Genomic DNA, 16,896 nt, shown 5'->3' with positions numbered 1-16,896 from the left:
CCTCTCCCCTCCCTCCCTCCCTCCGGGCACCTCCCTCCCCTCCCGCCGGGCAGCACCTCCCTCCCCTCCCACCGGGCACTGCCTCCCTTCTCACCGCGCAGCACCTCCCTCCCCTCCCGCCGGGCACTGCCTCCTCCCGCCGGGAAGCGCCTCCCTCCCCGTCCCTGCCCAGCCCCTGTCCCGGCGGGGCGGGGCCTGCCCGCGGCGCGCGCTGATGACGCCTCCCTGCGGGAAGGGGCGGTGTGTTCCCAGTGAGTTCCCGGTGCGTGCCCTCGCTCGGAGCGGGAGCGGCGATGGTGATGGAGCTGAAGCTGCTGGGGGCGGGCCGCGGGCGGCTGGGCTCGCTGGCGGGGCTGGGCAGGAGCGGCGCGGCGGCGCTGGCCCTGCCCGGGTGCCTCCTGTACACTCGCACCGGCTCCGCGCCGCACCTCACCCACGACACGCTGCGGGACGTGCGCGGAGTGCCCGGCGTGGCGCAGCTGCCCCTGCCCGCCATGTGAGTACCTGCGAGCTCGGGGGCCCTCCTGCCGCTTCCCCGGCGAAGGGAGGTGCGGGGCCGCAGCAGGAAAGGGCTCGGTGAGGGAGCGGGAGGGCCGCGTGGTTTGTGTTTAGGCCCAGCCCGGCGTAGGGACTTGACACGCATCTCCCCATCTTGGCCAGCAGCCGAGGGAGGCGACTCCCCTCTGCCCCGCACTGCTCCCCACCTACAGTGCTGCATCCAGCTCTGGGGTCCTCAAAACAGGAAGGACACGGACCTGTTGGTCCTCGCGGAGGCTGGAGCACCTCTTCTGGGACAGCAGGCGGAGAGAGGTGGGGCTGCTCAGCCTGGAGAAGAGAAGGCTCTGGGGAGACCTTCCATCAACCTCCCAGTACCTAAAAGGGGCTTATAAGGAAAATATGAACCAACTTCTTAGCAGGACCTGTTGCAGTAGGACAAGAGATAATGGGTTTAAACTGTAAGAAGGCAGACTAGATAGAAGGAAGAATTTTTTCACAATGAGGACGATGAAATACTGGAACAGGTTGCCCAGATAGGTGGTAGATGCCCCATCCCTGGAAACATTTAAGGTAAAATTGGACCAGCAGCTGACTCTCAAAACTAGTTAGATAAGTGGCAACTGAACGAAAAATTATAAAAATCATAAAGCTTGTTAGAAAGCCTTCCCTCCCTTGTTGTGCAGTTTCTGAATGATGCACATTAATGATGCTACCCAAAAAGTTACAGTGGGGCTTCATGCTCTCGCAAGTCAGTGGTCACAGGTCAGTGCAAGTAAAAACTCTGCCTTTTTGCCACAGTGCCCTGGATTGTGAGCTGTGATTCTTCAGTTGTGTGTCTCTGTCTGTCTGTACCTGCTGGCCTGATAGTTGGAGGGCAGAGATCAGTGCTTAACCAGTCCAGTTTAGAATGCATAAGTATGGAAACAAAAGCCTTAGTTATGAAACCACTGATCTTTTTTGACAGTTGTCTGCCTGGTTAATGTGTTTCTGTATCTGGATTGCAGGGCAGAAATTCATGATGTCCTGGAAGAGTATAAAGAAGGAGCTGCAAAATTTATAGGTAAAGTGCATGTGTTTGTGTGGCTGGAGAGATAATGCAAGTGGATCCCACTAGAGCATGTTCAGGCAGTGCAGTAGGCAGAGAGATCTAGGTACAGACTTTCCAAATTTTGGCATTTTCTCACTAAAAGTGGCACTAAGGAAGACTTGAAATAGTATGTTGTCACTACTATGGCCAAAAAATCCTTCAATCAGACTACAAAAATCAGTAGTTTTGCTTTTCCTCCTCTTTTTCTCCACCCAGCATTCTCCTTGCAGGTATCAGCACTGGGTTAGGCTTAGCTCAAAAGTTGAGACTAGGACTGAGAGAGGTTTCACTGTAGCCCCCAGTCGCTGCTGCAAATGACTCTTGCCAGGTGCAATTTCTGACTTTTTTTATGAGGAGAATTAGAAATTTTCATGAAAAGGGTCTTCCCCATACAGCTGCTCAAATACATTTCCTGGCTTTTTTGATTCCCTTAAAACAGCTCATTTCATCTAAGGTTTTCCAATAGGAAATCTTTATGCAGTATGAAGACCAAACAGGTAAAGCACCCACATCAAATCAGTCTCAGCTGGTGGACACTTTTGCCTCTGAGCTGTTTCTATTCTGACAATATGTTGAGAACGACAAACACCGGATTTGTGGGAGCTTTGAGGAACTAAAGAAGTAGATGGAGAAGCTCATTTTCTCCTAGTTCTTTGTTCCTGTCCATTTATATTTGGAGTGTACTTGCTCTCTGTATTCCTATTCCACTTTTCTATCTTTAAGAGTCAGTTTTAAGAATTAACTCAATTTTCCTTTGGAATAGTCATATGAAAAACAGTCAACGTTGCCACATCTTTTGGCTACTGCATCAAATCTTTGTGTTGTTTGTCAATCCTTGTACTCCATTCTTGGAGCAGCTCCTGAATGGCATCTTTATCTTAATGCCTTGGTGATAAGAATGAGTAAAGCAGCAGTTCTGTGTTTGTGACTCTCCTGGGTTTTCCCTCTGGTTGTCACCACAGATGGGTAAAGGCCTGTCCACGTGCATTGTGTAGCTCAGATCACTGCTGTCAGGCTTGTGTGGCAAAGAAGCCTGAATGCACAGGGAATGCAGGGTTGGGCTCTTGTGTGAATATCTGCAGCACAGTCTGTATTTATATCTGGGGAGGCAGCTCAGAGAACTGGAGGATGATCTGCCTGTCAAGGATAAGTCCTGTCAAAATGATGACATGTCTGTAATTTCTATAACTTACAGACAATTCTTTGTGCATGGAATCTATCAGACTTTGCAGGGAAAAAAAATCTGAGTTGGTGGTCCACCTCTTTTTTTTTAAGGGCATAAAATTTTGGGAAATACCTTTCCTTTCCTAAGGAAGTTTGCACCCAGCTTTCAATAAACTTTGACTGTTTTGGGGCAATTTATTCCTTCAAGAAAAACTGAAGCATGTCTATCTGAAACTTCTTGGAGGCTTTGCTCGTTTCATTGACTATCTGTGAGGAGAAGACTGGATGTCACTGAGGCAATAGTCTTGTTTTCTGACATTTGAAATCTCCAGTCTGGCAGGGATGATACTGTTCTCATTTGTGTAGCTGATACATTTCACTCAGTATTCTGTTCTTAAATGTGAGGGTGGTGAGACACTGGAACAGGTTGTCCAGAGAAGCTGGAGGTGCCCCATCCCTAGAATTGTTCAAGACCAGGTTGGAGGGGCCTTTGAGCAACCTGGTCTAGTGGAAAGTGTATCTGCCCATGGGACATGATCTTTAAGGTCCCTTCCAACCCAAACCATTCTCTGTATGTCCTTCCTTAAAAGTTCTAGGCTTGGGGTTGTTGCTTGGTTTAGATTGTGTCAAATGTCAGATGGTTCCAATGTATCAGTTGAGTGGTCAAGTGAGTGAGCTGTTGGGTCTGGAAAATTTAGTATTAATCAAGAAGAAACATAAATAAATGTCAAAGGAGCTGTGTAGGCTGCAGAACAAAAGGGTATTATTTCATGGTTTGTCCTGATGCTGCACTCTTCTTCCTGCAGCTAGTAAAGCAGGAGAAAGTCTGCCTTCTTTGATGCTGAGAGGTCAAATGATCAATATTTTCTTTGTCAGAATGGGTGTATTTGTGTGGAGGAGAATACCCTTTTACAAATATACAAGCCACATATTTGCATTAGTTTTGCTTTAGTTTGTGAAACTCCACTCTGTGTCTGTCTCTGTTCCCAGGTATGCCAGATACTGTGCTGTACTGCTCCCTCCATGACCCAGCCAGTCCCTGTCCATCTGGCTATAACACCAACAAGGTACAGTAGCTGTAAAGACTTGAAAGGGTCCACCTAAAGTTCCCAAAAGAAAGGTGCCAGTCTTCCCTTCATCTTGTGGGTGTGCTCAGACATCCACAAGATTTCTTTTTTTAATCTTTGTACAAAGAGGAATGTCATTTACATGCTCATACCTCCAAGTAAGTAAAGCTGTACATGTTCTTACTTGGCAGCGTGTTCCCTGAACGGTTCCTGAGTAGTTAAGTGGCAGTTCAGATAGAAGGGAGAGCTCTGCCCTCCCATGCTGTTGTGGTTAATATGGCAGTAACAGAAAATACCCGTGTTTTAGTGTATTTGCTGTACAAGCAGTGGTGCCACTGATAAGCAATAAATCTGAACCTGTGTGTGTTTTTACGGCCTGCTACAAGACCACCACAAAGGAGAAGAACTTAGAATTTCTGCAGGAGAGTGGCTGAGCAATCCAGTGTTGCAGACATTTTCCTGTTCATCCCACAGGCACACACATTCCCTGTGCCATCCGCATGCTGCCTGTCCCAGCTTTGTCCTGGAAGGGCCGCTCCTGGCACTTGCTCAGATACAGTGAACCCCAAGGCCTGTTTGGGTCTGGTCACATTTGGTGAAAGGTCACTGAATGACAGAGAATAACTACTCCTAACTGGCTATCAGTGTATATTCCTTGCTGCAGGGAACCAGGCCGAGTCCTGCCTCTGCAGGGAAGGAATTATCTGAAGCTTGTCCTACCGTTGTGCAGCTATGAGGTAATAGCAGCAACCTAAACCTTGGTGTGGCAGGTTTGATTCAGGTTTTTTTGTTGTTTGTTTTTAATAAGCTGGCGAAGATATTTGTCACCTTGTTGCAAGGCCTTCTGCACCTGGATCTGTGCTGACAAATGATTATGAAAGCATTTTAAATGCAGCGGGACAAAAAGCTCTGGATTCTGTACCAGAAAGCCTAGCATGGGCTGGATTTAAATAATCACAGGATAATGCTCAGTTCTCTAAGCTGCATGGCTATTTTGTTTATTAAAGCAGCTTTTTTCCTCTCGAGAGCAGAATGAAGGTAACTAGATGTGATTACACTCTGCCCTTTGGCTCAGACAGTTCTGACTTCCCTCTGCCTGCCTTCACCAGCTGTTCCTTGATGCTCTCACAGTAAGAGGCAGCAGGTACTATCTGATCAACATCCTGCTGCAGAACAACATACAGCTGCTGTGTTCCTGTTATTCTACAGGTACTAATTTTGAATCTCCTTCCTTTGGAGTTGCCCTTATTTAGTGGGAAATTTACAGAAATATTATTACTTTGGAGACTTCTGTGTTTGTTACTCAAATTTAGTGAAATTGGTTGATGAAGCCAGGATTAATTAGGAGAGATGGATGGACGGGCAACAGGCATGTGGTGTGCTAGTGCAATCCTTTTAGGTTGTTGTGGAGGCCAGACACATAAAACAAATTGTTCATATTTTTTGCATCAGTTGATTGAATTCAATTTGCAAATTAGTATGCATGAGAACTGCACTGCTTAATCTGTCTGTCTGGCATAGACTAGCAGAATGTGTTTAAGCCCTCGGGCCCCAAAAGGTCCCCATAACACTTCAAGCTATATGCTGTTTCTGATAGCTGAAAACTCTTCCTCATTTTAAAAAGCACTAACAGAATTGCAAATGAAGAGAGCTGACTTCTAAAGGGCTCAAGACCAATACTTAACTGCTTGAGTAGCCTTTTAAAATTTTGAAGGGGCAGTGTCACAAGTCTAACAATAATATAACAAAAGTGAAGGCTAAGTTGTCCTTACAAGTTAATTCAGAGTCTGCAAAATAGACTGAAATGTGGTAGTGTGTGTAGCTGCAGTTCTTACATAACACTTCATGAGTCTGAGTGTTTAGTGGATTGAATGGTGACCTCTGCTAGCCTGGAGGTGTTCAGGTAACATAACCTCTCTGTGCAGGTACTTTTGTCTTGCTTTAAAGTCTTTTGGTGGTAGCATGGAGTTACGATGGAAGATGGGGTCCCATGTGCACACACAGGATAGAAAGAGTGTGAAGAGACTGAGAAGACTGAAATCCTGATGAGCACCTGGCATTTCTTACATTGGCTCTGTTTGAAAGCTGTGTATTGTTTTTGCACTTAGCATTTCAGTCCCTTCTTAGTGGCTGGATTTGGGACCTAAAATAACATGGGGTTCTAAGATTAAGTTGATTAACAACCTTTTGCATTCTTCCCAGTGTGTCTGTTTGGTTTATATATACACACATACTCACATGTGGGGTATGAATTAACTGCTTAGGAGAACAGTTTCTTAGTGTTGCGTTGTAAAGAGAAAATTAGTGAGCTGTATTTGGCATTGCAGCCTTGCTGCTTTCTGTGAGATGACAACATAAGTTTGGGGGGAATTTGATCTTTTCTTTTTCTTTCTTCAAATTCTGCCACGAAGTTGTGTAATGATAGGCAAACTGTTACATATCTGAGCTCTGTCTCAGAGAAGTCACTGTTGAGCGTGATGGTTTCACCAAAGAGTATCCTAGAAATTCCTGTTCAATCATTTGTGTCCTTTCACTCTTTGTGCCAAGTGCAGCTGATTATCTGAGCCATGCTCCAGGAGAAACTGACCTAATGAGGTATCATTCCAGTATCTGGTATTGCACCAGACCAATTCCTTTCCTCTTTTCACCCTTAAGGTCTACTATCCTTTGCAACAAACGTTCATCCCTCTTCTTCCTTGACAGGCAGTCTCCCTGTGGGGAAGCTCAGGGCGCATGGAACTGACAGCTTCCAAGTTCATGGATATACAGCGGGCCATCCAGCCAGACTGGTTCCAGTGCATCTCTGATGGAGACACTGTTGCTGGGGAAGCTGGTAGAAAAAGAGCCAAGAAGTCTGTGGATAGGTCACTTTCCTTCCTGGATGAATGCCTTCAGCTGCAAGAAAAATCACCGGTAAGGTCCCCAAAATACTGAGGCAATAGCACTGCAGCTGCTTTTTGGTCTCTGCTGCACCCTGGACCAGTCCCAGAATGAGATTTAGTAGGAAGTCGTGTCATGTGTGTATTGGAGAATGCCCACGTGACAGTCCTAGATGAGATATAACTGGTTGCACAGTGAGTTTTCCTTCTTTCCTTTAATAAATTGTCTTCTGCACCAGGATCACCACCACTCATCCCTACTAGTTGAGGAGAACTACTTTTTATATTATTTCTTTCCATTTTTGGACTGTACTGCATTTCTGTTACTTACCTTATTGCTGTATGCATGGGCAAAGTGGGATCTTCTCATTCAGGTTGAGGAAACCCATCTTTTTGCTCTGAAGTGCCCTCAGTTGCAAGTGAGGAAGGACTTGATAGAATTAGTTGGTGCTGTTCTTTCTTTCAGCAGTTTTGAAACTTCCTTCCCTTTTGATGAAAGGGGATACACTGAGTGTGTACTACCAGGGAAAGTGGGTGACAGGAACTGATACCTGTATCTCCTGAAAGAGAATTCATTATGAGATCTGGTCTCATCCTTGTGAGATGAGATCTGACATCTAGGATAATGGCACCTGCTTTGTATTCTGCACTGACACATGTATTGCTGAGGAGCCATCCATAAAATGCCGTGGGCAGAGATGGTGTGTGGTTGTTGCCTGCAGTAGGGAGGTGGGAAGATTGGCATCAAAATTCTCAGTGAGTGACTGGCAAGGTAAGGAGCAGAATCTTGTCTCTCCTAATCCCATTTCTTACACTCACACATGGACTTCACAGTGTTGTGTGGGGAATAGTCTTACATGGGATGATACACTGTGGTTCTGGCAAGTTCCTGGGAATGTGGGGCTTTGAATAGCAGGCATCTGAAGCCTGGGCTGTGAGATGTCTTGCATGTCTTTGGCAGAGCACGCTCTAACACTTGTAGCTTTCTCCTGGGACAGGAACTACGAGAAAGTGTAATGTTTGGGGCAGTTGAAGGTGGAGATATCTTGGAAGAGAGACTCAGATCAGCCAGGGAGACTGCCAAGCGGCCTGTGGGTGGCTTTCTGCTAGATGGCTTCCAGGGATGTGCCATGGCCAAGGAAACCAAGTTGAAACTGATATCTTCTGTCACAGCAGAGCTGCCAGAGGATAAACCAAGGTAAGTTGTGTGGGCAACATCCCAAGAAATCCATCTGTCCTATTATGAGGAACATCTACAGGCTGCTGTGCAATATCCCTGTAGGAAATAATCTCTGTATTGCACAGCTCTGTGTGTGCCAGGATGCATAAATTTTACTACTGTCAGGCTGCAGGCTTCCACCCTTGGTTCAGTTTTTAGCTGCAATTGGCACCAAGCTGTACTCACACTGTGGGTTTGAGTATTCTCCACGTTTGTCATTGTTACATTTTTAGAAAGAGTTACAGGTAGGATATGTCAAGGCTGCTTGCATTTGGCCTGTGAGGCCATGGTTTATTGAAGTTCAGCTTGAACAAGATCAAGGTATTGATCAAGGTATTATGCAGGGACCTGATCTTATGAGGAGACCTTATAAAAACTATCATGTTACCAGTTCTCTCTGGTCTCAACTGGAGGACAGCAGAGAGGGGTGCTGGCAAAACCAGCCAGTGCTTACCAGGGTGGGGTTGGTCTCTTCTCCCAGGCACTCAGCAATAGGACAAAGGGGCACGGGCTCAAGCCAGGGGAAATTTAAGTTGGAGATCAGAAAAAAATTCTTTCCAGAGAGAGTAATCAGGCACTGGAATGGCCTGCCCAGAAAGGTGGTGGATTCACCATACCTGGAGGTTTTTAAACTGAGATTGGACATGGCACTGAGTGCCATGGTCTGGTAAATGGACTGGAGTTGGACCAAGGGTTGGACTTGATGGTCTCAGAGTTCTTTTCCAACCCAATCAATTCTATGATTCTATGATCTTACGGCAGCCAGTTCTGACCTGGTACCTGAGGCACTGAGCCTGTGAACTACCAGAGGTGGTACAGCCAAAACAACAATATTCTCTTCTTGGACAGTGTGGGGCTTATTGTGTATCTGAGTTGTTAGTTTTGCCCATCAAAATCATGGCAGAGACTGGACAGGGGTGGCAGCTTTCTTGATTCTTGAAAATGAGTAACTAAAGACTTCCTGAAAGTGTGGTCTAATATTTGCTAGTGGTTCAGAAGTGGAAGAGTGTCTTATCACTGGGTTGAGCTTGCTGGATTGCTCTTACAAGAGCAGCTGCAACAGAAATACTATGATTGCTTTTTTCATGATTTCCTCAAGAGAGTGACTGAGGCCCCATTGTCTTCCTGCTTCCCTCTGCTAGCTGAGCATTGCTCTGACCTAATAGTGTTCAGAAGGAAATTAAATGCAAAAGCACGTGTCTGGTGTTGCAGCTTGTTCTTGCTTAATGGTGCCTGGGGTTTGAATTTTCCTGACAATTAGAAGTCTTGCTGTGTTGCTGCCATCCTGTCTGCTTGAGCTACTTAAAAGATCCCCTGTGAGCATTAGAGTCCAATCTGCTCAGCTAACCTTAGTGGCTACCAGTGCATCTGCTTCATCTATCAAATAGTTTGCTTGTCTGGTTAAGACAAGTGTTTTTGACCTCTTTGTAGGAAGAGAGCTGGTTAGCCCCAGGGCGTCTTGTAAGTACCTCAAGTGAATTTCAGACAGTTCTTGTTACTGAATCACCCTTGCCATTCTGCCTGGAGAAGTAGTTATGTATGTATGGCCAAACATACATACATACATACTGGGTGTGCCCTTCCAGCCTGCGCAGTGGATTTTTAGGTGAGGCACAGCGTGCGCAGAACTGGCCCCACCGTTTAAGTCCTGAGGTCCATCTGCCACGGCTGAGCGAGCTTGGACAGTGACAGTGAAGTCCTTGGGACTGTCACAGCACCCGGTACTGACCGAGGCTGACCCTGCTGAGCATCCAAGATCTGACGGGATTGGATGGCAGGGAGGCATTGAACTGCCAGGGGACGGTCCCCACTGAGACTTGAACTCAGGACCTTGGGATTCAGAGTCCAGAGTGCTCTCCTTTACACCACTGGAGAAGTAGTTATGCAGCTGTGTTCTACCCCAGTATGAAGTTGTCTAGAAGACAAACACTTTCTGTACTTCACTCAAGAAGCGACTACTTTTTGTGTGATGGTGAAATGGCCTTATGAATGTATTTTTTAAGAGTGCTTTCATGTATCTAGAGATGCTGAAGTCTCTTCGAAAAATTTGTTTTCCTTTCCAATAGCAACAGAACCCTTGCAAGGACAAGTGTTTGTCCTTACCTGTGCAAATAGAAGTTTCAGCAAGGGCTTTGATCACATATGCAGAGCTACTGTTCTGACTTCCACTAATTTTCTCCCCACCATGGGAACCTGAAACATAAAACACTCATGCTGTAAACTTCTCCCATCCTTATTCTGTGCTCATCAATTTAATTGGAGTACTTAGAAAAGTGACTAAAAATGGCACCTTGTGACTTCATTTATCAGCCTCTGTGTATTTTCCTAATTATCTGTTTAGATCATTGCCCTACATTAACTTCTGCTGCTGTCAGCCCAGCCCATGCACCTGCAGGAGAGCAGGCAGTGCTCTACTTTCTTATGCTTCACCCACCCTCAGCAAAGCTGCCAACTAAATTTGGCTAATGGCAGAATCTCTGTAACCAAGCTGGGCTCTTCCTGGCTCTTAATGCTGTGTCTCAGGAGATGTTACAGCCCAGGTTTTGGGTAAATCATTTGAGCAGGTAGAGTGTAAAGATGAGGGAAGACTGAAGTAAGGAAGTTTTTCTCTCTAATGATATTTCTCAGTAGTGCATTTTCCTCCAGGCAGTTTTCCAAATGCAGTATGATGGGTCTGTCACCTGAAGGTCTTGCATCTTTCACCAGCCACATATTGCTGTCTGTGCTGCTCTTGATCAAGTCTTTTTAGACTGTCTTCTAAACAGTTAACAAGTAAAAGGGTCTCTGTGTGTGGAAATCGGTACTTCCCTGGGGCACAAACATGACTAAGGAAAATATCCGTTCTATGGCACAGATGTTTTGAATCTATAAGTGTATTTATGTGTATGTGAAAGGAACCAAATCACTTCAAACATAATGAACAGAATGAGTTTGTTCCGCAATAAATGAGGGATTATCTTCCAAATGGCAGATAATGAAAAGTCTGCTATGTACTGGATATGTTGGAGGTGGGGAAATGGAAGCACACAGGATTCTGAGTGATGACTGTTGTGCCCACTTGTCTTCTGGTTAGCGGTTTCAGAGATAAGCTGCATGACCTGGAAGTGTTCATGTACCTGCTTGCTTCTACTCAGAATACTGTAGATTTGTCTTCTGTGTGTCTCTTACAGACTCATTCATGGTATAGGCAAACCAGATGAGGTGCTTGAGTGCATTGAAAGGGGAGTGGACATTTTTGAGAGCTTCTTTCCCTTCCAAGTGACTGAGCGAGGCTGTGCCTTGGTTTTCAGTTATTACTGTCATCCAGATCCTGAAGCAGCAGGTAGGCATCTTGATGGCCATTATAATTTTTGCATTTTACATTGTGGGAAGCATAACTCAGACTTTGAAGGAATCTGTGTTTGAGTCTTTGGTTCCTGAAATAAAGCAGTAACTGCTGGGAAAGCTGGAATTGCACTATCAAGTATTGCTTTGGGAGGTGGGGTACTTTGGTGTGAAACCTGTTGAGTAAAACTTGAGGCCTCTGAATGTCTGATTAGCCAAAATGTGCTTAAATATTTCTGAAACACCTACTGAATAGAAGGGGTTTAGTTTGATACCATTGTCAAATTTTCTGTTACTATTAGCAGTGCAGACTGGACCTATTAAGTGGAGATCTAGTACACTTCATCTCTAGAATTAACTGAATATATGTCTGTTGCAATAATATATTTTTGGAGTCCTTTCTTTCTAGCTGTCAGAAGTTTCCCATTTCCTTGGGCAGATTTTCTTTCTGTCCTTGTATTCATCCAGGCATATCAAACCAAAAATGAGATGTTCATAACTTGTTACTTTATTACACTGTGAGATGGGAACATGCGTATCACCCATTAAAGCATCTATCAAATGTGTTTCAAGCAGGTGTTTTGTTTTGGCCTATTAAATGTTTTTAATACAGGGAAACATTTACATTTTTTCTCTTGGGTAAAATCTAGTGGCTTTTCATGCCTGGATAATTCATGGAATAAAGCAGAACATCTTGTTTCTTTGTGCTTGCTGCTGGGTTTTTTAACCCTTGTCTTATTAAAGTCTCATGTTTCACCATATTCTTAAATCATAAGATTCTGGGTAAGGAGAGTGGTTTTGTCCTGTGTCTGTTTTAAACTTGGTAGACACGGATTGTGCAAACGGTAATATTGATATTTCCAGATACATCTTCAGAACAAACTTAAAATTGCTAACCTACAAAATCATGGGATGATGCTTTATTTTTCAGAGAGATGCAGAAAAGGCAGATGAGGAATCTGCATTTTCTGAATTAGTCCTACCAGCCTCCTTTGGTTCCAGTCGCTTAAAAAAAAAAAGAGGCATCTAAATGCCTGAGTCTTGATCACAACATGGAAAGTAGGAGTGAATGCAGATCAGTTGCCTGTCTACTGTAATAAAATCTCAATAAAATCAATTTGTTCAGGTGATTGCATTCTATTCAGCATGCAGTTCAGACAAAATAGTTTTTATTTTTTATTAAGAATTTAGCTCAGTAGAGCAGTAAAAGGTTACACTGTTGTATCAACTCTAACTTTTGTTTAGTTTTAGTAGATTAGTTTTCACTTTTCTCTTGCTGCTTCACTCATCTAAGAGTGTATTTGAGTTAACTAACCTATGGCAAGGAAAGAAAGTAGCTATTTACTATAAGTAGCTGCTTACTATAAGAAAGAGGTGGAAACTTGTGTCAGGAGTTTTCATCTGGCAAGAGGGTAGCAGAAATACCAACTCTGAAGTTGCTACCCTTCCTTTGCCCTTGCTCTCTGTAAAATGGTGTTGTCTTTTTATTTTAAGCAGTTTTAACAGAAAATGGGGCCCAGGACTTGGAGAAGAATGGTGCTGAAGAAGACCACAATGAAATCTCGAAAGCTGACCCAGAAATGACACCATTTGAGATATGTCTGAAGGACAAAAAGTATGTGAATTTCTGTGATCATAACTGCCACAGCTGAAAGACCATTGGCTCACAGAGCTTGTCTTGGATCATTTTGGTCTTCCACATATAACTTGTGTCATCTTGAGATACTAAATTTTATTTGAACTGTGGAGACCCTCTGCTCTCTGACTTTTTGCAGCTGCTGAGCAATTCTGCCATTTCCAGATACTTCACAAGAACTTTGGCCATTGTTATCACTTGTCCTTCCTTATGTTTGCCACAGGTACTTCTAGGCTGAGTAAACAATTTTGTTGCTTTGATCTCTCCAGTTTTTGAAATAGTGCATCTAACAGTAGAGGGGAATATTGTTTTGTAAATAGAGGAATCAGTAAATCCATAGTTTTGATAGCTTTCTCCTTAATAAACTATGTGATAGATAGTGAGAGGTGTTTTGCACTGCAGCTTTTCTGTCAAGGAAGGCACAGATACGGCCTCTCTCTCCTGTTAGCTGTGCTGTAGTCAAAGTTATCCTGACTTAGATGTGTAGCCTTTTGGCTCTGAAGTGAGTTCTGGCATGATGGGCCTTTGAGCAACCTGGTCTAGTGGAAGATATCCCTGCCCATGGTGTGGTGTTGGAGCTGGATGAGGTTCCTTCCAAACCAAACCATCTATGATATTTGAAGTCCTTCGTGCCAGTGGTGCTGGTCTTAGTTGTTGTTATGGTTTGAGCTGTCAAAATGCCATCTGCCTTGTACGGAGTCAAAGGGTCCCCTCCTAGGAAAAAGGAGTGAGGGGAAAGAAAACAGAACTGAAGCTTTGAAATGGTGAGGTTCTTATATTTACACAGAAGAGAAGAAAATTTAAAACCAGAATATGATATAACACATATTGAAAAGAAATAACACCTCCACCAAGTCGCCCAGTTAATAACCAGATTCCAACCACCCAAACCCCAGAAAACCTCCCAGAAACTCTTTCCAAGAAACCTCCCATCAAGAGAGAAGGAAATTAACAAGAAAATGGTCACCTCCCTAGATAAATAACAGCTTTGGAAGGCCTAATCTCAGCAGTCAGGGCAGCAGGATCCTCTCAGGTCAGGAGCAGGGACTGAAAGAGACAGAACCTCCTCCTACCTCTCTTACTATACTCCTTGACACTTCTTGATGATGTCAGATGATATGAAATACCTCTTTGGTTGCTTAAGTCAGGTGATGTTTGTCCCTTCTAGTCTGTGTCACATCCTTTGAGGCCTGCTAAATACTGAGGCCTAAATGGGACCTATACTGAAACTAAAGCCAAAACTACCACAGTTGTCAACAGATCGTACAGCAGCTGGATTCAGGACTTGAGGGCTCAGGTCCCTGCAAAAGGCCAGGTAGTTACTGAATACTCCATATAACTTGAATGGCTCTTACATTTGTTATCCAACATTGCTTCTTCCTCAGATACCAGGATGATTTTGGCCCTGTGCTGGAGGGATGCTCCTGTTACTGCTGTCAGCGGCACACTCGTGCCTACGTCAATCACCTCCTTGTGACCAACGAGCTGCTGGCCGGTGTCCTGCTCATGATGCACAACTTCCAGCACTACTTTGGTTTCTTCAGTGCCATAAGGGATGCCTTAAGAGACAATAAACTGGATGAGCTGAAGAAGCTTGTCTTCAGGCAGGCCCAGCAAATGTGAAGCTGAGCCAGTGAGTTCAGAGGGGATAGAGGTTGCAGGATACACAGCCTTAGCCAGTGGAACTGTGCAAGATGGACTTCCAGTAGGGTCACTTGAATCTGTCAGTAGTAAAATGCCTTTTTTCCTTCCTGGAGGGAACTGAAAGAGACATTTCAAGAAGATCTCACTTCCTGGTAGGGAAGGACAATTTTGTTCAAATGTCACTTCTGGTTAATGGGCTTGGTACATTCTTGGTGTATGAAAAAGCCTGGTGCTCACAAGACCAGTATGGATAGCTTTGTTTTCAGATACTCACCATTAGTTTTCCATGTGCAAGGATAGAGTTACTGAGCTTGTGGTTGCAGATAAAGCTTAAAATTAATCCAGCTGCCTAGAGGCTCAGCTGCTTTTTGGGACTCTTGTTCCATACCCAACAGTAATTATTTTTCTAGAAAAACGTGGTGTGGTTGTCTCGTGATGTAGCTTCTTGATGAGAAGTCCCACCTCAGTTTAACACACTGTCCTCGAAAAGAACTGACTGGAAGTGCTGCTGTGTTCAGTGGCAGAAGGCATTGTATGTGTATTTCTCCCTCAGTCTGCCTGCAGTGCAGAATGTTCTCTGGGCCTGGAGGAAGCCCCTCCACCTCGACCTGGCCTTGAAAACCCCTGCCTCAGGAGTCCCAGTCAGTGACATTGGAGCTAGAAAGAAGAGAAAGTGTTTAATCCATGTCCTGCTGTAAAGACTTTTTTCACTCTATCCTTTTGCCAGATTTCACTCCTGTGTTAGCACATGGATGTTAACGATTATCTTTCCAACTACCCTAGCACTGGTCACATAGCAGGCTACACAAATGTTAGGGTGAGATGGAGTTGTGGAAGGAGTGTGTCACAGGAAAAGGCATTTTGAAAACATTCTTGTGGCTCTTTGTTTTAAAATATGACATGGTTGTGTCACATTCCTCTTACTCAGTTTTTCTTATGTGCTTTAATCATTTTATGCTATAAAGTGACAGTAAAAATTTATTATTTGTTACACTGGCTCCTCAGTGTGTGACAGAGTTGGTACACCAGACAGCTTGAACTCAAGAAGCTATCTCTTGGAAACTTGACCTAGCAGCCTGATGGAGGAGAGAGACTTATCCAGGAGTATGATCCTGCCATGGAGCAAGGTTCCAAATAATTTGCCTCAAAACAATGTCCTAATAGATCTGGAAGCATTAAACACACCTGCCTGTCCCTCTTCCCATAAGAATGCTACTACCTTAATTAAGCTTGAAAAAATAGTTACTACAGTTAAATTGCTGGCCTTAAAGCAATTAAGGATTAATCTGTAGTTTGCTCTTCACAATTTCTCTAATGTTTTAAGATTTTAATTTCTTTTCTCAGAATGACTTTACCATTGAGTGAAAGGAGCTTTATCTCCCCTGTCTTTTTGGGCAGCTACTCAAAGGTTGTCAGAGTCCTTTCTGCCATTCCAGTCTTATTCACCATGTTGCGCTAAGTACACTTCTGTTCCAGAGGATCCTAAAGGAATGGTGTAAATATGGGTGTACTGTTGTCTTCAAACAGAAATTACAGAGCGAATGATTCATCCACTGAAACCACATAAAAAGCAGGATTATCCTCCTCACTCCAAGTAGTACCTTTCGGTTGTTAATGCAGCACTGGGAAACTTGGAGATGGTGTCCTGGCTATACAGTGTGAGGTAGAAGATCTGCCTGACTTAAAGAGCAGGGAATTCTAATGAAACAAAAATGGTTCAAGCTGCTTTCAAGAGGAATGCAGGGTCTAATGGTAGTGTTTGGACCTTGGAATGGTTGTTTCTGCAGTGTCTGCTTCTAGTTGCAAGTGTCAGTGCAAAACCTTTTGGGAGGGGACAGAGATTTTTCTCCTTCACTGATACTGCTCTGTCCACACACTTAAATCTCCAAAATGCCTGAGTCAACCCAGCACTTGGGAACTAAGATGCTGTAGCATGCAAACAAATCAAAAATATGTTTCTCCATTGTTTTCTGCCTCTCAATACATTCTGCTAACATTGCGATGTCAGCTTTCATGGAAAATCTTTCTCAAGGAAATATTTCCTGCCAGAAGATCCTGCCTTTGTGATCGGTTTCCCACATCTGGACTTGACTACGTGCCAAAAAACGTGTGTAGAAGTTGGAAAAGCATTATAAAAACCTGAAGATGAATTCAGAAGTTAGAGGAATAAGAGATGAGAAACTAGGAAACCTTGCTTGGTTTTCTCTGATCTCTCCTCTCAGTTCGTCTTACCTTTTTTCCAACACCATCAGCCATCATCTGCCTCGAAGGAGAGACTGCTTGTCAGCCTGGAGAGAGAGCATCGGCCTGTAGTGAGACTGCCTGGCAGCTTGAATAGTCTGTGACTGTGTGTGAGGTATATCCTTTCTCTGAATTTT

At 44.3% G+C, this 16,896-nt stretch overlaps 1 protein-coding gene across 2 annotated transcripts; it reads left to right on the top strand.

Moving 5' to 3' along the window:
- The first annotated feature begins 206 nt into the window (after positions 1 to 206).
- On the top strand, positions 207 to 15,509 carry QTRT2 (queuine tRNA-ribosyltransferase accessory subunit 2). Of its 2 annotated transcripts, none has more exons than XM_071560579.1 (8): positions 207 to 496; positions 1,503 to 1,558; positions 3,740 to 3,816; positions 6,520 to 6,729; positions 7,694 to 7,893; positions 11,085 to 11,236; positions 12,736 to 12,853; positions 14,260 to 15,509. In XM_071560579.1, the coding sequence occupies exons 1-8, from the start codon at positions 294 to 296 to the stop codon at positions 14,495 to 14,497; spliced, it is 1,254 nt and encodes a 417-aa protein (XP_071416680.1). In that variant the 5' UTR covers positions 207 to 293; the 3' UTR covers positions 14,498 to 15,509. The 2 variants fall into 2 exon arrangements, with proteins under 2 accessions (XP_071416680.1, XP_071416672.1); XM_071560571.1 differs by having other exon boundaries at positions 12,733 to 12,853.
- Positions 15,510 to 16,896: the final 1,387 nt, after the last annotated feature.

Source organism: Pithys albifrons, chromosome 1 (genome assembly GCF_047495875.1).
Source record: "Pithys albifrons albifrons isolate INPA30051 chromosome 1, PitAlb_v1, whole genome shotgun sequence".
Taxonomy (NCBI): Eukaryota; Metazoa; Chordata; class Aves; order Passeriformes; family Thamnophilidae; genus Pithys; species Pithys albifrons.
This window is presented reverse-complemented; position numbering and strand designations above follow the sequence as displayed.

What these genes read in the sequence shown, in the direction of transcription:
- QTRT2 (XM_071560571.1), top strand. Translation starts at nt 294, where the DNA reads ATGGTGATGGAGCTGAAGCTGCTGGGGGCGGGCCGCGGGCGGCTGGGC. An exon ending in AGCTGCAAGAAAAATCACCG is followed by an intron (nt 6,730 to 7,693) that starts GTAAGGTCCCCA and finishes CTCCTGGGACAG; the next exon opens with GAACTACGAGAAAGTGTAAT. An exon ending in CTGCCAGAGGATAAACCAAG is followed by an intron (nt 7,894 to 11,084) that starts GTAAGTTGTGTG and finishes TGTCTCTTACAG; the next exon opens with ACTCATTCATGGTATAGGCA.